This window comes from Meriones unguiculatus, chromosome 6, assembly GCF_030254825.1.
Source record: "Meriones unguiculatus strain TT.TT164.6M chromosome 6, Bangor_MerUng_6.1, whole genome shotgun sequence".
In the NCBI taxonomy this organism is placed as follows: domain Eukaryota; kingdom Metazoa; phylum Chordata; class Mammalia; order Rodentia; family Muridae; genus Meriones; species Meriones unguiculatus.
The window spans coordinates 10,873,113-10,895,046 of NC_083354.1; the positions used below are offsets into that span (position 1 = coordinate 10,873,113).

Sequence of the window (21,934 nt, forward strand, 5' to 3'; positions counted from 1 at the left end):
CTCAAACACTCTCTTGTGACAGGCACAGCTCCAGATGTTCAGAGCTCAGTGGATGTTTGAACTTACCCCAGGTGTAGGTTCCAGTAATTCAGAAACCCGGCCCTGCAGAGCAGGAAGAGGCTCCATCCTGAAAGCAGCTGCAGACACCAAAGGAAGGCAGGAGCTGGCAAAGGAGGAAAAGTTAAGTGCTGAAATGCTCTAGCAAATCAACTTAGCTCTTGTTTGGGGCACATAGTGATTTTCACTAGCATGAATCAACTCTGATGACAGACACGTGGTTTGTAAAGTAAAGTAATGTTTTTCTGATGTGGAAAAATTTTGAATGACTAGTGTTCCTGTTTACCTGTCTAAGTGTTTTGGGGCATATTATTACTGTGGCTTTGTTGTGATGTAATGAGAAATGTTCCCCATAGTCTCTAGCATTTGGGTACTTGGTCCCTCGCTGGTGACACGGTTTGGGGAGACTGAGGAAGGGTGTTATTGGAGGAAGTATGTCACTGGAGGTGGGCTTTGAGACTTTAAAGAGCCAGGTCATTTCAAGTGTGCTCCATGCTTGCTGTTAAAGATACAAGCCCTCAGCCTCTTGCTCTTTCAGCATCCTTTGTGAACTCCCAAACCTGAAACCGTGAACTCAAATAAACTCCTTGTTTTGTAAGTTTTCTCGGTCATGACATTTTACCACAGTAACTAACACAGGCCTAGTTTCCTTTCGCCTGCCATCTTCATGTAATGTTTGTCATTTGTTACCTCTCAAGTCTCACCTAGGCTAAAAAAATGGCTATCTGGAATGTACAGCAGGCGTCCTAAAGGCAGAGGTAAAAATGTTCTTGCCTTTTCAAAGGATTTTTTTTTTCTTTTCTTTGAGACAGGTTCTCATTCTATAGTGCAGGTGACCTGGAGCTCACTGTGGATGCCAGTGTGGCCGAGAACTTAACCGTGATCTCCCTGCCTCTGTGTCCTTATGCCTTTTGCTGCCTGACTCATGACTGGGCTCCTGGCTCTTTGGGAGCTTTAATTGGGCTTTTGCTTTTTTTTTTTTTTTTTCCTTACATTTTAAGCTAAGCATGGTTTCATGTTGTCTCAATCATTACCTTATTCTGGAAAGTTTGTAGTGTTCACGCTGGAGGTTCTCCCCATGCTAGCTGCTTGCCCTACTGCTGCCATTTCATGTTTCTGTCTTCCTCATGTACGGGGTCCGTTGTCATCACACCCTAGCAGGTGCTTCCCAGAGTGTGAGTCCTTTTATGTCATACACACAGGAGAGCCACCTAGGAGCCCAAGATTTATTTAGTTTCCCTGAAGTTTTACAGTTTTGCATTTTGCTTTTGAGTTCATAATTCATTTTGAGCTATTTTTATGTAAGCTGTGGGACTTAAGCCAAAATCGATTATTTTGCTTTGGATGTACAGCTTCTATAGTATCATTTGAGGATGCTGTCTTTGTACTGCAGGTCTACTTTTATTTATTTACTTATTTTTGTATAGGGTTTCATGAAACCCAGCTGCCCTCATATAAGGATGACCTTTAACTCCGGATCCTGCCGCCTCTGCCTCTCAGGTGCTTGGATTGTGGCCTTGTGCCACCACACCTGGTTTGTCCACTTGCCATACAGGTTTTCAGAGTTTGGCTTTTTCTTTTCTTCTCATTTCACAGGCTCGAGAACTCTTTCTGAAAGCAGTAGAAGAAGAACAAAATGGAGCTCTCTATGAAGGTAAACACTCCGCTTCTGAATTGCAGCTCTTTGTTAGCGATCAGTATTTTTTTGCGCTGGAATTTATTTGGTATAGGACATTGTCCTCCTTCTACTTGAAATTATTTTTTAAGTAGTGCATGCCTGAGGCTGGAAGTTCCTTGCAGGTTTGAGGCTAGCCCGGTCTATATAATGAGTTCCAGGCCAGCCAGGGTTACACAGTAAAGACCCCTTTCTCAAAATGAATAATTTGTATATAACTTGTTTATAAAATATGTTGCAGGGCAATATCACGTTTGTAGGATGAGTAAGATACATCTTTTCTATTTAATTTTGTATTAGTTATTCATTAATATAATAAAGATCGTATTGTGTTCTTTTCATGTGTGAAAATATTTCAGATGCATGAAATATAAAAGATGAAATCGGGGAACACATAGGTCTTTTTTCTAACCCTGACTTTAGTTTTATCAAAGGCAGATGCTTCACCTTCTGTCTCTGTAAACCCGAAATGCGTTAGTGAAATGGGGAGGTGGCCCAGTGGTGGAGTCCTTGCCTGCCCTGTGCATGACCTAGGTTCTGCCTCCAGCAAGGAGTGGAGGAGATAATGTACACATAAACACAGTGATTGCACCACTTAAGTCTGTAGTAAGTTTTTTCTTTCTTTCTTTCTTTTTTTTTTTTTTTTTTTTTGTGTGTGTGGTAGTTATAGTAATTGAAATGTTTGAAAGACATGAAAAAATGTTTGAGATTAAGTCCTTTGAAAACACATGGAAAATATCATCATTTGAAGTTACTGTACTTATTTGGAACTTTCTTCTACTAGTGTTTTTTAATTCACATTTTCAGTGTCTAATTGGTCAAGTCTCTTGTGTAAGTCTGTATTAGTTTGTGAGGTTCCCACCTGCATTTACGGGATGGTCCTGTACTCAGGATGTGGAAACATGAAAGAATATAGCAAATCAGCTGGGTGGCGGTGGTGCACACCTTTAATCCCAGCACTCTGGAGGCAGAGGCAGGTAGGTGGATCTCTGATTTTGAGGCCAGCCTGGTCAACAGGGTGAGTTGCAGGACAGCCAGGGTTACACAGAGAAACCCTGTCTTGACAAAACAAAAAAGGATATAGCAAATTGAATGAACTTCATCCCAAAGAAAAAAGCTTGATAGAGTCTACAGCCCCAGATTCCAGTGGGGAGAAGATGACTAAGTGTCACAGCTATAAACCACTTACCCATAGAGTTATGAAAAGCAGGATTTAAGCTGGATGTAGTGCTGCATACTTGTGATCCCAGCCCTTGGGGGCTGAGGCAGGAAGATCACCACAAGTTTGAGGCTAGTATCAGCTACATACCTAGTACCAGGCCATATTGAGTGCTATATAATGAATTCAGGGAAACAAGATCCTATCTCAAAGAAAACCAAACAGAGTTAACAAGTTTTGGGGTCTAGAAGATGGCTCAGTGGTGCTGCTCCCAGCTTCTTGTCACTCCAGCTCCGGGGCACCCAACACCCTCCTCTGTCCTCCATGGGCACCTACACATAAATAAAATAAAAATAAACTGTGGGGAAGCCCAGGAGGCCTCAGCCCTGCACGAAAACTACAGGAAACTCAGGAACTCTGAGAGCAGAAGAAAAAGTCCTCCCCGGGGAAGACCACACCACCTGGTTATCCAATACCAAGTGGTCAGACCTGAGAACATACACACAAGTATCAGTGTGCATACTGAGTAAGTTATATCTAGGAATATATATGTGTCTACATGCACATATATGCGTGTAACAGCAACTAATTAAAAAAGGGAATTTGAAACAGAGCAAGAAGGGGTACATATGAGGGTTTGGAAGGAGGAAATGTTGTGATTATGTTTATAATCCAAGAAAAGAAATAATGTTAAAAAGTAGAAATAAAAAAAAAATAAAAGCAATAATATTTAAAGTTTATTTGGCTGAATAAGGGCATACTGAGCCAAAGGAAGTTGGATTTGAAGGATGAATACACATCTCTTGATCATATCCAGCATTTTATTTTCTTCAACTCAGTGACACAAGGAAAAATTCATTCACAAGTAATTATTTTGGGCTATAACAATTGTGTTTTTTGAAGCCCTACAAAAAACTAATCATATAATCACATCTCATGAGTCATAGAGGGTGAGAAAACATATGGGACGCATGAAAAGATAGCAGTGGTGCACACCTGTAGTCTTAGGACTCTGGAGGCAGACGTAGGTGGATCTGAGTTCAAGGCCAGCCTGGTCTACAGAGCAAGTTCCAGGACAGCCAGGGTTACACAGAGAAACCCTGTCTCGAAAAACCAACCTACCAAAAACAAACAACAAAAAAAGCCCAAAACAGCAACAAACAAACAAAAACCCACATCTTAAGTCCCTGTACTTGTTAGCTCTGTATGCTACTGTTGCATGTTTGAAATATTCAGCTGTTCATAAAGAAGTCTACCAACCGTAGTTAAGGGCAATCAAAGTAACAGAAACAAGTGGCCATAGCTAATTTAGCTTTCTCTTCTTTTAGCCATCAAGTTCTACCGTAGGGCTATGCAGCTTGTACCTGATATTGAGTTCAAGATTACTTATACCCGGGCTCCAGATGGTGATGGCGTTGGAAACAGCTAGTGCGTATAAAATTTGACAGACAGTAATGCGTAAAGTCTATAAGTTAAGCACTTTTGCCATTCTGCCTCTTAACCTGCCAAGAAGGTGGTCCTATTCTGTTACTGTAGTGTTTAGTGTGTCCGTATTTATATGTGCTTATTTAATTAGAGAAATTTTAGGATTTACATTTTAAGTAGATGAAAGTTGGTAAAATTAAATCGATGATTATTGAGAGTAAATTGAAGATATATTTCAAATCTCTTCGAAGTGGAAAGTACTAAAATGTGGTTAGGCTAGTTGACAAATAATGGCAGTAATGCTTGAAGTTGAGGGGCATATGGAGCTTCATCATGCTAGTCTCTGTGTGCTTCAGTCTTTGACATTTCAGACGGCATCTTGTTAGGGAAATGCTAAATGGTGGTGATTTCCTTCTGATGTATCTAGAATGAGATTTCCTGACCTCTCAAACAGCATTGCCTAAAAGCATGGGTGCAAGGCATAAGCATTGGGAGAAATCATGTTTCACCACACCTGACAGCATTTCCACCAGAGTCATGATCGTTGAAACTGAAAAAAGATTGAGGGTATTTCAAAGCCAAAGCTTTTTTTTCTTTTTCAAGACAGTTATAAAATTGTTTTGACCTAACTTCTCCCCAAAACCCATCTTGATGGCATGAACAAGAAGGGTGTTTGTGCCCCAGAGGAAATGCAGGTTTAAACTGGGCGCTGCAGGGCCAGGGCTAGGGCTCGATTAGTAGAGGGCTTGTCTAGCATGTGCAGAGCCCGGGGTTTGATCCCCAGCAGTGCGTAAAGTGCGTGTGATGGCACACACCTCTGATTCCAGCACTTGGGAGGTGGACACAGAGGAATCAGTGTAGCGTCCTAGTGTGTATTGAGGGATAGCCTGAGCTGTCTCATTAAGCGGTGGGTAACCGTTACATACATTTTTGCTAAGGAGTTCTTCACTACTGTATTTTTTGCTGTCATGAAATAATTAACTTGCATTTTTCAGATTTCTCAGTATGTATGCTTATTGCCTGTGTTTCTGATATTTTTAGGTTAGCATACAAAACGATAGGCTTCCTTTTGGCGTGTGTGTCTGTGTGTATTGTAATAAGACTGTTCTTTTTGTTCGTTTTTCCTTCTTGCTGCCTCTCTTCCTTCTCCCAGCACCAGTGTTTCTTAGCACAGAAAAAGCAACTTTTAAGAATTGGATAAGCCATATTATAACCATCCAGTGAAGTCAGTTTTGCCTATTTAAACTTTTTAGCTCATACTGTTCACCACATTAGCTTTAACAGCGTGAAGTAGTTCATACCCAGATGAATCATTTACTCAGTTACCTAGACGTGGATCTTAGTCAGTTTTACAAGTATGTGCTAGGCGCTTTTAAGAAAAAAACATATTTGTCATAGAAACCCAGATGTTGTGGGAGCTGTGTACAGACACAGTCAAATTTATATTGCCAGATCTATCAAGTTTGTATTAGATCTGTTAGGCTTGTGTTACCAGATCTGAGGTTTTCATGACAGCTTCACTCCTGTTCAAGTCTTTGCTTGTTTGCTTTTATTTGGTATGGTTTTTGTTGTTTTGGGAGCTTATCTTTTTGTTTGTTTGTTGACACAGGGTTTCTCTGTGTCCCTGGCTGTCCTGGAACTCTCACTGTAGATCAGGCTGGTTTGAAACTCAGAGATCAGCCTGCCTCTGTGTCTTGAGTGCTGGGATTAAAGGTGTGTGCCCCCACTGCCGGGCTGAAGGTTTGATAGATGAGCCATTGAATTTATCTAGGCCCAACCATATCTATTTTCTGTATTATGAAATGTTCTTCCTGTTTTCTTAACTCTGTCCTCATGCAAGTCTTTTTGTAACTTTGATCAACTTTCAGGTTAACTTCCTCAAAAATGGAAAGCAGAAAGAACCTTGTAACTACACACCTGTAAATATTGGTAGATGATTGGTGGATCTTAAGCTTGCTCAAATTTGATATTTTACTCTTTAGGGTAGAGTGGCAAATTAAGGCAGTTCTATTAGAAAACTTAGCAACTCAAATGGCATCTGTGTATATAATTTTTTCATATAGCCAGAAGTGATTAGATCACTAAGTAGAGGCTGGAGAGATGGCTCAGTGGTAAAGAGCACTGGCTGTTCTATCAGAGGACCCGGGTTCAATTCCCAGGACCCATGTGGCAGCTCAAAACTGTAACACCAGTTCCAAGGGACCTGATGCCGCCTTCTGGTCTCCGAGGGTTCTGTCTAGTGCATAGACTCATACAGACAAGCACCCCTTCAAGAAGAAAAAATATTCACTAAAGAACTTACAAAAAATTTTCAAATCACTTATTTTTTTCACTAACTCATAAAATCTTTACAATTAAATTAGTTAAATCTTAGCATCTGACCCTAAAAATCTTAACTCTTTGGGTAACTACCAAAATGTCTGATTGAAAAGCTTGGTATGGCACTTCGCAACAAGGCAGTGTGTACATTAGCACATCTTTAAAAGTAGCCAGAAAGTTGGCTTTTAGACGTCTTTCTAAAGCAGTTTTGAAGGTGCTATGAAAAACCAGTTTTTAACCTGTATGCTCATACGCCCGGAGGCGTTCAGTTTACTTTCTCCCTCTTTGTTCCAGCATTGAAGACAACGATGACGACAGCAAGGTGGCAGATCTCCTGTCATACTTCCAGCAGCAGCTCACACTTCAGGAGTCTGTGCTCAAGCTGTGTCAGCCTGAGCTGGAGACCAGTCAGACTCACATCTCAGGTGTGGCTTCTTTGTTGTTTTCATTCAGAAGCACTGGTGCTTGGCATGGAGGCGGATAATTAATGCCCCAGTTCCAGGTTCGATGGCAATCCAATTATAATAGAAATAGCTACAGATATAAATCTCTGCTTTTCAGAATCTGAAAGAGCAGGTCTGCTAATGCAGGTGTTTGGGATGCCGTGCTCTTTTCAGGGAAGCCCCCTGGGAACTGGAGGGACACTGGTGTCACTGAGCACGTCAGCCAGAGTATGCAGTGGCCCAGAGAAGACTAACTCTTCACAAGTTCACATTTCCATCTGTGAATACTGCTTGTTTATGGGAAGACTGTTCACACAGTATTCTCAACTAAAAATAGCTTTCGTGTTAAACACATGAAAGACATTATTTTTCACATTTATTTTAAACTGTCCTGGTGATAAAATAATTATCCAGGGGAAAATGGTACCTCGCTCGGGTGGCATCAAATCTATGCCGAGCAGTGAAGATTCCCATGTGCTGGTAAAGGAGCCATTGTTTACTGCTGGTAATTAGTACGCTCAGCCTGTGTGTTTGAGCCTGCGAGGCTGTGATTTCTAGGCTTTGCAGATGCACAAATGCACTAAGAATAAGGGAGTCACTGAAGATGGTCTTCTGTTGCAGTTCTGCCTATGGAGGTCCTGATGTACATCTTCCGATGGGTGGTATCAAGTGACTTGGACCTCAGATCGTTAGAGCAGCTGTCATTGGTGTGCAGAGGATTCTATATCTGTGCCAGGTACTTGCTTTAGAAACGACTCGGGCGATGAAGAAGATGATGATGGCCTTCTGTCAATTTTGATCCAAAACAAAAACGAACAACAAGAAAAACCTTGATGTTCAGAGTGAAAGCTAAAACAGAAAATTGTAAAACTTAATGTGATTTTTCTCAAATCGCAGCATTTAAAGGTCAGAATGTGCTAGATCCCCAGAGTCTAGCGCTGTGAAGCAGGTTCAATCACACTGGCTGCTTCACAGCTCCCACGGGAGTCCAGTTGATGAGGAAGAAAGAAATACATCACAGTGTCTGTATAATAGCTCTAAAGCCATTAGGGGTAGATGATCTAAATTTAATTTACTGGAATTCTGCTTTGACCCCTTGGGTAACTATTGTATACTTTAAAAAGGGGGCAGTGTGAAGAGTAATCATTTGCATCTGATCCTCCATGGGTTTCTTATATAAAAACATATACTTACTCCTTAGCATCTAGAATTTTTTTATAACTGTAGTTCTTAGAATTCAAGTACATTATTTTAAAAAAATTCCCAATTTAGAATTAGTAGATTCCATTTAGAATCTACTATTTTGTATAAACTATTTGAATTATTTAAAGCCTGGGTTTTTGATAATTCTCTTTTAGTCTGTTGCACAAATATCCATCAAACACTTACTGGATTGCTGCCAATCCTTTGAAATTGGTGACTATATTAGTATTATTCTGTTAATTATACGTGGGAGGAAATGACTGTTTGATAAAGAAAGCAAAATTTCAGAAATGAAACTTACTATATCACCATAAAACGAATAATTGTTAAAAGAAGAAAGTTTGGGGCTGGAGAAATGGCTTAGTGGTTCAGAACACTTGCGGCTCTTTCTTTTGAGAACTTTGTTTACTCTCTTGCCCAAATTTTTTATTAGTTTCCATGATGTTTAATCTTTTGAGTTGTTTCTATATTCTAAATACTAATTCTTTTGTCAGGTTATAACAAATAAAGCTTATAAAAACACTACAACATATTATAAAAAATAACTGGTGAAGAATTTTTTTCTGTTCTATAGGCTGCATCTTTACTTGAATGATGGTGCTCTTTGTTTAGTTCCATTAGGCCACATTTATCAATTGTTGTTCTTTTCTTTAAAATAACATTTTAAAAATATATTTATTTTTTTTTATTTCATGTGCATTGGTATTTTGCCTGCATGTCTGTTTCTGTGTGAGGATGTTAGATTCCTTGAAACCGGAGTTACAGAAAGTTGCGAGCTGCCATGTGGGTGCTGGGAATTGAATGTGGATCTGTTAACATAACTTTTATTTGCCTGTGGTGACTGTTGTCTTGGAAGCTTACTGACTCCATCTGCTAATGTAGGCCTAGTCCTGGAAGCTTCTAGCCTCCAGACAATCTCATCTAGGCCTAGAATGTTTTCAGCCCCTGAGACTTACTCCTGAATAAGCTCACCCTTTCTAGTTCTTTCTGAACTCCAGCTGGCTGGTTCAACTCAGCTGTTCTGGCTCAAGCTCCTCTCTAAGCTGATTCACTCTGGCTTCTCTCAGTTTTTCACTGACTAGCTCTGCTTAGCCTCATAGTAACTCTAGCAGTCTGTTCTAATCTTCAGGCTCCTTCTCATTCTCTGGCTCATTCTGTCTTCACTTGTGTTTAACCTGTTCTCTCCAGCTTCTCTCTGTAAAACTCTCTGGGTTAAAGACTGCCTCTGAATTCCACAAACTCAACTCCACTACACTGCCTCTCAATTCACTGACCCAACCTAACTCCTGAACAGCACTGACTAGAACTCAGAGGTCTGCATGCCTCTGTCTCCTGAGTGCTGGGATTAAAGGCATGTTCCACCATGCTTGAACCTAAGCTTTTCTTTACCTGAATCTTGCTCTGTTCTGAACCCTGAACTGGGAGATCTGCTTGCTTCTGTCTCCTGGGATTAAAGGTGTGTCTGTATTCCAGCTGGATCCCATAGACCTTGAAGGTCTTTTGATTCGCTTTCTAGCCTATAGCAGCCATGTTCTGAATTAAAATTCCTCTACATGGGTCCTCTGGAAGAGTAGCTGGTACTTTTAACTGCTGAGCCATCTCTCTAGACCTTAATTGTTGGTCTTAGTCCTTACACTGTGCTGGTCATGTTCAAAAAGTCCCTATTTCTAGAAGTTGAAGTACATTCCATACTTTCTCTTCTATCAGATCCAGGGTATCAGATCTTCCTTGATTGAAGTCCTTGATCTCTTTGGAGTTGAGTTTTGTACAGGGTGAGAGATAAGGGTATGGCTTCATTCTTCTACATGTAGCTATCCAGTTTGACTAGCAGCCTCTGTTGAAGATCTGTCTTTTATCCAGGATTTAAAAATATTTTGAGCTGTATCAAAACCCTGACTAAATTTAATACAGCTTTTCATTTAATTTTCTACATTTATATGGTGTGTGTGTGTGTGTGTGTGTGTGTGTGTGTGTGTGTAGAGAGAGAGAATGTGTCCACACATTCACAGGCCTGAAGTTGAATAAGGAGTCTTGCTCCATCATTTTCCACCTTATATATTGAGAACATAAGGCTTGCTGTGGGCCTCCTCTGTCTCTGCAGAGATGAGTGTCAGGTGTGTGTGTGCTGGCCGTGCCCACCTAGCATTTGTGTGGAGGCTGGAATCAACTCCAGACCTTTTAATTAAATGATACACACACTTTACCAACCACTGAGCCACCTCTTCAGCCTCTCTTGTTTTTACAGTAAAAACTCTGTTGGTGCTATCTTTGAAATGTATTTTCAGTTATCCATTTCTCTTCTGCTACCATCTGGATTTAGCCACTGTTTCTTCTGGTCTCAGTAATTCAGTGATATCCCTACAAGGTCTAGCTTCTACTTAGGGACCCATAGACCATTTTCTCTGTAAACTACCAGAGAGATTTTGTTTTTTAACCAACAGAAAAAAATATTGTGTATATTTATTGTTTATAGTGTGATGTTTTAAAATATATTTGCACTGTGGGATGCAGCTCACAACAGCCTGTAACTCTCGCTCTGAGATCTGATGCCCTCCTCTGTCTTCTGAGAGCACTGACACACACACACACACACACACGCACACACAAATAAAAGTAAATGCTTTAAAAATCCTTTTTCAAAAAGGTGTATACCCAGTAGTAGGATTACTAGATCATATGGTAATTACATTTTTAATGTCTTGTGGAGCCTCTATACTATTCTCAGTAGTGGCTGTACTAGTATACATTCTCACCTATAGGTAGAGTCCCTTTCTCCCCGTAGTTGCTAATGTTTGCCATTTTTCCTTTATTTCAGAATCTAACAAGAGTGAGGTGATAGTTCAACATGAGTTTTTAAAGCAATTTTTATTACATTATTTGTTTGTGTGTTTGTATGTGTGTGGGTATGCAGGTACCACAGCATGGGTGGGTGTCAGGGCAACTTGCCAGAGTCCATCCTCTGTCCAGGCATTCTGTCTTGTAGTTGGGAAGTTAATCCTCCTGTATTCAAGGTAATTATGAATACAGGAGGGTTTGATGTCGTCATTGTGCTGAGACCCTTTCCCCCTCTCTGATCTTCTTTTGTTCTGAGGTGGTTTTGCCTAGTAGTGGGTTTTTATTTCCTGCTTTTTGTTTTTAGTGGATTTATTGTAGGTTTGTGCTTGCGTTTACCATGAAAGCTACAAATATCATCTTTTAATAAGTTACTTTCAGCTGATAACAACTCATGCATGCGTGTACACACACAGACAGACAGACACACACACACCTCCACACTTTGATTGTACTCTCCCTATATTTGAATACTTCAAAAAAAAATTAAGACTTATTTCATGTGTGTTAACTTTTAGAGTACGTGCATATCCGTGCCATCTGTGGTTTTATGCTTGCAAAGGCCAGAAGAAGACCTTGGATTCTTTGGAATTGGAGTTATAGATAGTTGTGAGGTGCCACGGGGTACTGGAACTGAACCCAGGTCCTCCGCAAGAGCAGCAAGTGCTTTTAGCTCCTGTATTTGAATTCTTGATGTTATAGTTTACATTTTTATTTAAACTTGAGAAATTTGTATTATTTATTTCCTCTCCTCTTAGGAAAGTCCTATTTTCTTTCATCTTAGGAAACTTCTCTAGTATTTTACAGGTCTGAAGGGCGGTTCTGATGAGAACAGTACTGGTTGGCATTTTTGTTTGTTTCTAAGAGTTTGTTTGTTGGTTTGTTTTGGATTTCGAGGCCAGGTAGTACTGCCTGGGCTGGTACTGACTATGTGGCCTAGGCTGACCTCAAATGGAAAGCAGTCCTGAGTCAGCCTCCCAAGTCCTACTACCACAAGCATGCACCTTAATTTATTAATTGTCTTTGCTAATGCATAAAAAGGTAAAATAAATTATTAATGGTACTATAGAATGTATAATATATGTGTATTTTATAATGTATAATCAAATTAAACATATTTACTTCTGTTTTTGTACTAGGTAAGTACTCTTTATAAAAGTATACCTAGCACTTGTTATTTTGAGACTAGGTCTTGCTATGTAGTTTGGGATAGCCTTGAATTCAGTGGATAGCAAGGTTGTCCTCTAATCCAGAATGATGCCCCTCTCACAGCCCAAATGAGGCAAATATTCAGTTGCTGTGGACAGCCTAAAGCAGCCCCATATTCTGCACCTGGGATTAAAACAAAAACACGTTTATATAATAAGTTTTTAAAAGAACCAAAACTCCCACTACATAGGACCTTCCCACCTTCCTGGTGGACAGACACGGGTGAGGCTGGGACTGTATCAGTGGCTGCAATGCCAAGAGTCAGGGTGAAGGACACCCTCCCAAATTCCCTTGGGGAAAATGCACATGGGAGTCAAGCCTCAGGCAGTGCCACCTGATGATCTGAGAATGCTGAGTAGCTTTGCTGAGTAGCCCACACAAGCCCAAGGCTTCTGCCAGCATCAGGGAACTGGCTGCTAGTTCCAAAGGCAGAAAGATGTCCAGCATTGGCTGCTATTGTTGCAGCTTAGATTCTGCTGTAGGAAAAGGTGTGCTTCTTTATGGAACATGACAGTCACTCTTATACCAGCCAGGTCCTTGAACTATACTTTTTGTTTGTTTGTGTTTCGAGACAGGGTTTCTCTGTGTAGCTTTGGCTGTCGTAGACTCGCTCTGTAGACCAGGCTGGACTTGAACTCACAGAGCTCCACCTGCCTCTGTCTCCCTGAGTGCTGAGATTAAAGGCAAGTACCACCATGCCCTTAAACTGTATTTAAAGCCCCTATAGATAGTTCAGTGATGGAGTGCTTGCTTAACATGGGTTTAATCCCTAGCACTTCAAGTCATCCCTACTACCCTCTGAAGCCTGTGGGGACAGGCACTCCTTGCCCCACAGTTAGAACTGCCAGCCTGCTGTCCAGCTGATGCTGTCACTGAGCTACTTTTCTTTTCCTGGCAGCATGAAGACCTGTCCCAAGCAGCTGGCCAGAGCTGCAGTTCTTTCATTCTCTTCCTTGCTGTTTGCAGAACTCTCCCTTAGCCAGCGGTGGGATGTTTGCAGAACTCTCCCTTAGCCAGCGGTGGGATGCACAGTTTCCCTCTGTTGGGTTCTCTGTGGCAGTCCTGACAGTTTCTCTCTCCAGATCTCTTGGTCCTTCATCTCTGCCTAGCAGTTGCTTTTCCTTCAGGGTTAGAATGGGTCATCCCAGGCCCCAACCTGTAGTACAAGTTCCTGTTAGAAGTCTGTGGCTAGGCACATTGGGATGCCTCTTTGTCATGTTTGATTGTATTTGATTAGGGTCCTCTGTTCTTCCTGATTCCTGGGTGCTTATCTTTTTCCAGGTTTGGAAAGCTTTCTGCTGTTGTTTATAGCAGCTTTCTGTTCATTTATTATCCTCTATTGTCTTGGATGCACAGACTCTGCTCCCTTTCTCTTTTTGAGGCTGTCTCAGATTCTGTCATCCACCTACCTGTCTGTCTGTCTATATGTCTGTCTGTCTTTCTATCTATCTATCTATCTATCTATCTATCTAACTATCTATCTATCTATCTATCTATCTATCTATCTATCTATCTATCTACCTACCTATCTATTTATGTTTGAGACAGGGTTTCTCTGCATAACAGAGGCCTGACTTTCTTGGACTTGCTTAGTGGACCAGGCTGGCCTTGAACTCATAGAGATCCCTCTGCCTCTCCTTCCTGAGTGCTGGGGTTAAAGATGCCCAGCCCATCTACCACCTTTATTCTATCTCTTCCAGAGTTTTCCTTTGAAAGTGTAACCATGCTCAGAGCTCCTAGTGGCATGTGTTTCTTGTGAGCCAGCTTGCTCCTACTGGAGGCTTCCTCCTCTGCCTTGCTTAGCTTGCTCACGTCTGCAGCCTGTGCTCTTACTGGCTCTGGGCTAAGCTCAGCATTCATACTTTAACCCAAACCTCACACTGACTTCTGCTGCCAGGATAGTCTTCCCTGTGGTCACCCTGTCCAAAGGGCCAATGTCTTGAACAGTGTTGCTCCTATCTAACTACTTTGATGGTTGGTTTTTGCACTAAGCACTCTACCTGAATTTTCCTCTCACCAGTAAACTAAAGGTCTTCATCTCTCAGTCTCTGCCTACTCCTTAAAACAGTGTCTTGCAGGTGTTCAACAAATAATTGTTGAATTAAAAAGAAATGCATAATAATAAAAATATTCATTTGCTTCTAGGGCTTAGCTTTTTACATTTGTTGATAACCTTTCTTTCCTAGAGACCCTGAAATATGGCGTCTGGCTTGCTTGAAAGTGTGGGGCAGAAGCTGCATGAAACTTGTCCCATACTCATCCTGGAGAGAGATGTTTTTAGAACGGCCTCGTGTTCGGTTTGATGGTAAGCTGGAATGCAAGAACTCAGGAGAAATCATAATCTATAATGATAATTTTGAAAAAATACAGTTTTCACCTTTTGTAATGAACATAAGTTGCATATGAGAATAATTAAAAGGAGCAACACTAAAAGTAAAGCAGGGTGTGTTTATATGATTACGGATGATATTTTCTTTATGTACTTTCAACATGGTTTTCTTTTTTTGTAGGAGTGTATATCAGTAAAACCACATATATTCGCCAGGGAGAGCAGTCTCTTGATGGTTTCTATAGAGCCTGGCACCAAGTGGAATATTACAGGTACAACTGTTGTAAACTGAGTGAGTGGAAAATTCTCTCTCAAGTATCAGTCCCTGAGTTAATTTGGTCTGTTCTCTGTTGCTAAGGATTTACCTACAAAATGGTCCTGAGTGTTTTTATCTAGTATTATGACAGCAACTGCACTCAAAAACCAAAGGTTAAAATAAATTTTATAATCCCCTTCCAAGCCCTAGTAACACTCCTGAGCCCTTTTTCTCTGTCCTGGTTGTAACATATAAGGCTTTTCCCAGCCTCAGTGTTTACCACATGTGTCTGAGAAGTAAGGAGAGTAGTGTTAGTCACTGTGTATTAATTATCGGGCTTCTGTTTTGTCGGATGTTAATTAGCGCCATAGGAAAATGCAGAACTTTAATAAAGGAGACAAATTTAATGTTTATTCAGTGAGTGAAATGAGAAGGTCACCAGATCCCCAAGGGGATTGTAGACTGCCTTAGTTCTCTTTTGTAGACTGACACTTTGTCCCGTTGGATTACCTGTCTTATCAATGCTCTGCTGATGGTATTTCAGCCTGGGTTTCACAGCTATGACTAAGTAAGTCCCGCAAATGGAGCGTGTTTTATATATATATGTGTGTGGGTGTGTTTCTTCTGTGTAGATACATAAGATTCTTTCCTGATGGCCATGTGATGATGTTGACAACCCCTGAGGAGCCTCCGTCCATTGTTCCCCGTTTAAGAACCAGGAACACCAGGTAGCGTTTTTACACAGCCTTCAGCCAGTCCACATTTTCAGGTTTAACCTAAGGCGGTGCTTCTCTGGCTTAATGATGTATGACTTAAAAAGCATCGGCTGGGGAAAACAGTCTCTAGAAGCCTCTCCCTATATTATTTGTGCAATAAGTTTGGGGCTTTGGAATTAAAGTTCATTCTCATGCTAGTAACTGTTTGCAGGCAAGTTGAGTAAGTGGTGTTGTTACTCAGTTTCCTAGATTGCTCAAATAAGTATGCCTGGTTGATTTAAGGTGTATTTATTATTTCTTAGAACGGATGCAATTCTGCTGGGTCATTATCGCTTGTCACAAGATGCAGACAATCAGACCAAAGTATTTGCTGTAATAACTAAGAAAAAAGAAGAGGTACGTATGCGGGGTGGAACTGGCATGCGTTCTCAGGTAGGAGACACGGTGCCACAGCCCATTCATGCATGGGTTCTCAGGTAGGAGACACGGTGCCACAGCCCATTCATGCATGGGTTCTCAGGTAGGAGACACGGTGCCATAGCCCATTCATGCGTGCATTCTCAGGTAGGAGACACGATGCTCTGGCGTTGCGTGCTGACCTCTGCCAGAAGAGCTGGAGTTTCATCTGAAACAGTGTGTTTGTCTTTCCAGAAAGCTGTTCTAGGGCCCTTCCCATAGGAAAGTGGTGCCAGGATCCCCAACACTTGACTGCCCTTGTCTCTGCTAACCAGGGCCCTGCTGATGCCTGGATGGCTTGCACGGGCTGTTCTTTTGCCAGAAGACTTGCAGAGAGAGCATTTTATTGGAAAAAGGCTTCTCTCTTCTGTTTTTGTGAAGAAAGAAAAAAATACCCAGCAAACATGATTACAAATACATATCATAGTCTGTGGTGCTCTAAGTTCTTGGCAGATTGAAGAACTAATATTTTCGCAACTTTCTTTAAATTGCTCTGTCTAGTCCTAGATAAAAGACATAGTGTAAACCTGTCATATCTCTTGGGAGGTAACTGAAGCAAGTGCTTGTCTATTGTCCACACCTGTGGTACCCTTCTCTTGTCCTAGCGGCATGGAGTCACCCTGTGACCCCTGTCCCTAGCTTCCTTGCCTCCTTTAATAGACTCCTGGAATACTATGGTACAACAGTGTGAGGAACTGAAGAGAATTCCTTTGATGATGACCATGAATTTCCTGATGTCAAAATTAATTTTATTTGTTTGATTGTTTGTTTTGAGATAGGGTTTCTTGTGTATCCTTGGATGTCCTGGACTTGCTTGTAGACCAGGCTGGCCTTGAACTCACAGAGATCTGCCTGCCTCTGCCTCCAAGTGCTGGTGTGTGCTCCTGTGCTTGGCTAAAGTTTGTTTGTTTTTTCTAATACAGAGTACTTAGGAATTCCCATGTGGCATGTCAGATCCTTTTATGATGAAACCAGACACAGAATTCACAATTTACAAAAGTATGATTGGAATGAATCTAGCACATCTGTTTACCCATGGACTATTTTATTGTGATTATAAAGCATGAGTTGTACTGTATGCTTTATATATAACCATATATAAACGAAAAGGTCTTACTGTGTAACCCCGACTGGCCTGGAGCTCACTGTGTAGACCAAGCGGTCCTCAAACTCCGTGAGACCTGCCTGTCTTTGCCTAGTACTGGGATTAAAGGCTATGCCAGCATGCCTCACTCTATGCTTTCTTTGGTAACGTTCACCAGTTTATCTCTTTCTTCCTTAAAAAAGTTGTTTTATTTTTAAAAATGTATTTGTTGTATATGTACGGACACCTCGCGTGCATATCCATGTACTGTGTGTGCCCGCTGCCCACAGAGGCCGGAAGAAGGCATTAATCCCCTAGAACTGGAGCAGCTGACAGCTGGTGAACTGCCGCTGCTGAGACTCAAACCCAGGTCTGCTGCAAGAGTAGCCCATGCACTTAGCTGCCACGACATCTGTACAGTCATTTAAAAAAAAGTACTTTAAAGGAACCACGTCCTACTAGAAGGAAATTACTGGGTTAACAGATAAAAAGTTTTATTTCTGAAACTGCTAGGTCACTTTAGCTCACTTGTTTAACCTCCCTAGATCCTCCTCCTTCAGCCATGTATTTAGCACATGAAGTAACCACGATGGTGGGAAGCAAACCTGTATTTACTTACTGCTCTCTAAAGCACTCACAGATTTGCCTGGGATACTGTAGAGGACCTGCAATGTGTAACTATTTAGTAATTGGTCGTGTGACTCTGATGTCATCTATTCCTATCCACAGTTATCATAGCTCAGGAATCTTCTCTTACAGAAGCCACTTGACTATAAATACAGATATTTCCGTCGTGTTCCCGTACAAGAAGCAGATCACAATTTTCACGTGGGGCTGCAGCTGTGTTCCAGTGGCCACCAGAGGTTCAACAAACTCATCTGGATCCACCATTCTTGTCACATTACTTACAAGTGAGCAAATGCGCTATAGAATGCCAAGATTAGGGGCTGGAGAGATGGCTCTGTAGTTAAGGCCACTTACTGATTTTCCAGAGGACCCAGGTTCTATATTTAGCACCCATATGGCAGCTTATAACTGTCAAAACTCCAGTCCCAGGGGATCTGATGCTTTCTTCTGGCCATTATAGGACACCCATGTGGTATATAGACATATGCAGGCAAAATAACTATATACACTTTTGAAAGAAAATTAAAAAAAAAAAGACTTTATATCTATCTCAAGAAGCTTGATAAGTTTGGAATTCTTCAGTGTCTTTTTACAAAGTAAAACCACAGTGTGAAAATACAATGAACCAAAAAGAAAAAAGATATAACGATTGAGCATAAGTGAGAAAGACGAGCTCTGGACATTCCTATCCAGCGTCAGTCAGAAAAGAAAGTGCAAAAGACCAACCATGAGTGAGAAAGAGGACTGCTCACAGCCGCTCAGAAAAGAGGGGACATTTGGTCAGTATAGCTGAGCTCTCTGCAGCTGTGCCTGCATTGCTCATTCATTGACATACTGTAGGTACCTTTCAAATTTTTCAAAGGGTTGGTTTGTTTGTTTGTTTGTTTTTGTTTTTGTTTTTTTTTTAATGCAGATCACCCGTTAATATTTTCACTTTGTTTCTGTTGGTTGATTCTGAGGGATTATAGAATGATTTTTTAAATTACACTTACAAAAGTATGTTGTTAAAGTGGTGCTCAATGTAATCAAAGCCAAATGTATTAGGTGGATAATTCCTGTGTAAAACTCTGAATTCTGTGTTATAAGGCTTATTCCGTATTAGGTAATTAATTAAGAGTATCAAAAAGGAGTAGTACAGAAATAAGAAAAAGTTTAGAAGACAGCAGAGAAGTGAAATACCCAGTCACATGACTGCCGGTTAGCAGGTGGCAAGCTTGAAAGGAGACTGGCATTTTGGAGCTCTCCACGCAGGCTGAATCCAGAGTTCTGAGAGGGAGGTTTTGAAGCAGGCTCCCGTCGGTCCGCTCTGTGGTCTTGACCATGCAGGGTTCTCCATCACACGGCCACCTTGTAAATGACGTCAGTGCTCATCGGGCAGTGTCTCCTTCACGTTGCAGTCTTTCCCTTCTTGATTCAGTCTGTGATCTGATGCAGATGTTTTCCGACTTCTCAGAGTAAGACCCATAAGAAGGAAGTCACTTAATGGTTGCCACAGTTTATGCCTGCCCCAGCAGGAAGTGAGGATCGCTGTTGAGAAGGAAAGTGCTTTAGAACAGGTGTTGGTTGTAGTTTCTTGTGAGCACATCTTGTAATAGTCAAAGGCCACTTAATTTTTTGCGTGGTTGATTTCTCCTCGGGAGTATAGAATACAGTTGTGGTAGCATAATTAGCGGCCCCCTTGACATGCACACGCTTAAATTTGCCATTGATCCAATACTAACCCATTTTTCTGTCGTAATGGTAGGATTTCATTTGAAACACAGTTTAACAAGGACTGCAGGTTGTAGTCCTTACCAAGGGAATTCTCTTAGGAGTATGCTGAAGGTCATCATGAAGAATGGCACATTATTCTAATTGCCAAGTATCAGAAACAACCTACATTTCCAAAAGAATAAGCAAGTTATAAATAGAGGTTATGTTATGCAGCCAATAAGAATGGTTTCTGAAGGAAGCTCTTGAATATTTTGCAGTGTGCCTCCTGTATTCAGACTTGACTCAGAGCACACATTGTACAGGGCTTTCCTCACTGTGGTGCTTTTGTACTCTGTTTCAGATCGACTGGCGAGACTGCAGTCAGTGCTTTTGAGATCGACAAGATGTACACCCCCTTGTTCTTCGCCAGAGTGAGGAGCTACACTGCGTTCTCAGAAAGGCCCCTGTAGAGCCTTGCCAGCATGCCACTGCTGCATGAGCGGAAGCATAGAGCGCCAGAATGCCTAAGTTATATGTACATACACATACATGTATATATACATACATATATACACATATGGAGTTGGAACTTTAAGTTGTTGGAATTACTTTAAGAAGAATATAAATTATTTTTTTTATTTAAAGGGGTAGTTGATTCTTGGGGTCCTTTGTTTTGAAATTAGAAGTTGTTTAGCACACTTTGTTGTAGTAAACCTTGCTGTGGGGTTTAAATCATGTTTCAAGCAGGTTTCTGAGCAGATCTGTACGTGCACTGCCTTGTGCCTGAGCACCCTCATCCTCATACATCAGGGAGCACACTGGATAGTATTTATTCCCGCATGACTTAGTGTCTCTGCATCAGACTCAAATGTGAAGCCTGTTCTGGATTTGTTTGAAACTGTTCAATAAAGATCATAAATAAATGTTTCTCTCAAGGAAATATATACGCATGGCCTTTAAAGATGTGAGTATTTAATGAACTGTCCTGGGATAGCCAGCAGAGGCTTAACAATCACTGCCTCAGTCATTGGTCTTTACCTACAACCCCAAACCTTGGGAACTCTAGCTCATCCAGGCACCTTACAAATATGTAAATGGGAAGCAGTGACTCTCAGGCCTGGAAGTCAGCAAGCTCAAGTAACCGGTTTGCAGGGCTTTCTTCATAAATGAACATTTGAGCATCACATAAATCATGAACTGTGAAAATAAAGAGGCAGATATGGTCAGAAAGGGGAAATAAGATGCATGAATGAAACAGTAACAGCAGATTATAAAACAGGAAGAAAACATTGGATAACAGGTTCTCTAAACATGACAAATGATTAATTTTTAAATTTCATATGAAATGAGATATCAGAGCTAAAAGTTATCTCTAGTGGTTCTCAACCCTCCTAATGGTGTGGCCCTTTAATACAGTTCCTCAGGTTGTAATGACCCCAGCCATAAAGTTTTTTTTTTTTTTTCTAAGACACTATGTTCTTTTTTTTTCCCTTTTTTTTAATTTTTCATCAGTTACACTTTATTCATTCTGCATTCCCCCATAAGCCCCTCCCTCCTCCCCTCCCAATCCCACCCTCCCCATAAAGTTATTTTGTTGCTACTTCATAACTGTAATTTTGCTACTGTTAATGAATCATAATATAAATATCCGGTGTGCAGGATATCTGATATGTGACCCCCAGAGAGGTTGCAACCCACAAATTGAGAGCCCTGCCTTAGACATTGCTAACTGGCCAACTATCCTCACGGAGGATAATGGGTGAGGAAACCCACCCATTATTTTAAAAGTTATTATTATTGTTATTGTTATTATTGAGACAGGGTCTCACCGTATGTCTCTGGCTTTTGTGGATCACTATGTAGACCAGGCTGGCTTTGAACCCACAGAGATCCTCCTGCCTCTGCCTTCCAAGTACTGAGATTAAACACATGAACTGCCAGGCTTGGCCCAATTTTATATTTTGAGATTATAATATAATTACACCATTTTTTTCTTCCCCTTTTCCCTTCAGGGCCTCCCATATAACCATCCTTCCTCTTTTTTTTTTTTTTTTTGGAATGCTTCATGAATTTGCGTGTCTTCCTTGCACAAGGGCTATGCTAATCTCTGTAATGTTCCAATTTTAGCGTATGTGCTGCCGAAGTGAGCACCGTCCTTGTTCTTTTCAAAGTCATGACTCCCTTGTTTTATTATTGTTATAAACCTCTCTCCCTTACTCCCCCTCCCTTTCCTACTCTCCCTTTGCCCTCAGCCATAAGCATAACCTGCTCAGTTTGTGTAATGTTGCTCATGTATGTTTTCAGAGCTGACTGTCTGGTATTGAATAACCAATTGGAGGGCTCTTCCCCTGGAGAAGACTTTCTCCTGGTGTCAGCATTTCTTAGTTGCCCTTAGTCCTTTGTGTGGGTCTCCCCTACCCATGTTACCGTGTCTGTGCTTGTCCTCATTCAG

General features: G+C 41.1%; 1 protein-coding gene and 1 non-coding gene across 2 annotated transcripts; one reads left to right on the forward strand and one right to left on the reverse strand.

Moving 5' to 3' along the window:
• Fbxo9 (F-box protein 9) lies at positions 1-20,422 on the forward strand. The gene is made up of 11 exons (XM_060384717.1): positions 1-179; positions 1,652-1,711; positions 4,220-4,319; positions 6,930-7,060; positions 7,700-7,814; positions 14,509-14,627; positions 14,833-14,923; positions 15,540-15,635; positions 15,926-16,019; positions 17,923-18,074; positions 19,844-20,422. Exons 1-11 carry the CDS (start codon positions 35-37, stop codon positions 19,950-19,952), a joined length of 1,212 nt encoding a protein of 403 aa, XP_060240700.1. The 5' UTR covers positions 1-34; the 3' UTR covers positions 19,953-20,422.
• A 1,107-nt stretch (positions 20,423-21,529) lies between these two features.
• Positions 21,530-21,633, reverse strand: LOC132655050 (U6 spliceosomal RNA). Its single transcript, XR_009592632.1, has one exon. It is a non-coding gene; the product is annotated as a U6 spliceosomal RNA (small nuclear RNA).
• Positions 21,634-21,934: the final 301 nt, after the last annotated feature.

Excerpts from the sequence above, each read along its gene's own strand:
- Fbxo9 (XM_060384717.1), top strand. The coding sequence starts at position 35 with ATGTTCAGAGCTCAGTGGATGTTTGAACTTACCCCAGGTGTAGGTTCC. Across the intron at positions 7,061-7,699 it reads CAGTCAGACTCACATCTCAG|TTCTGCCTATGGAGGTCCTG; the intron begins GTGTGGCTTCTT and ends CTTCTGTTGCAG. Across the intron at positions 14,628-14,832 it reads GCCTCGTGTTCGGTTTGATG|GAGTGTATATCAGTAAAACC; the intron begins GTAAGCTGGAAT and ends CTTTTTTTGTAG.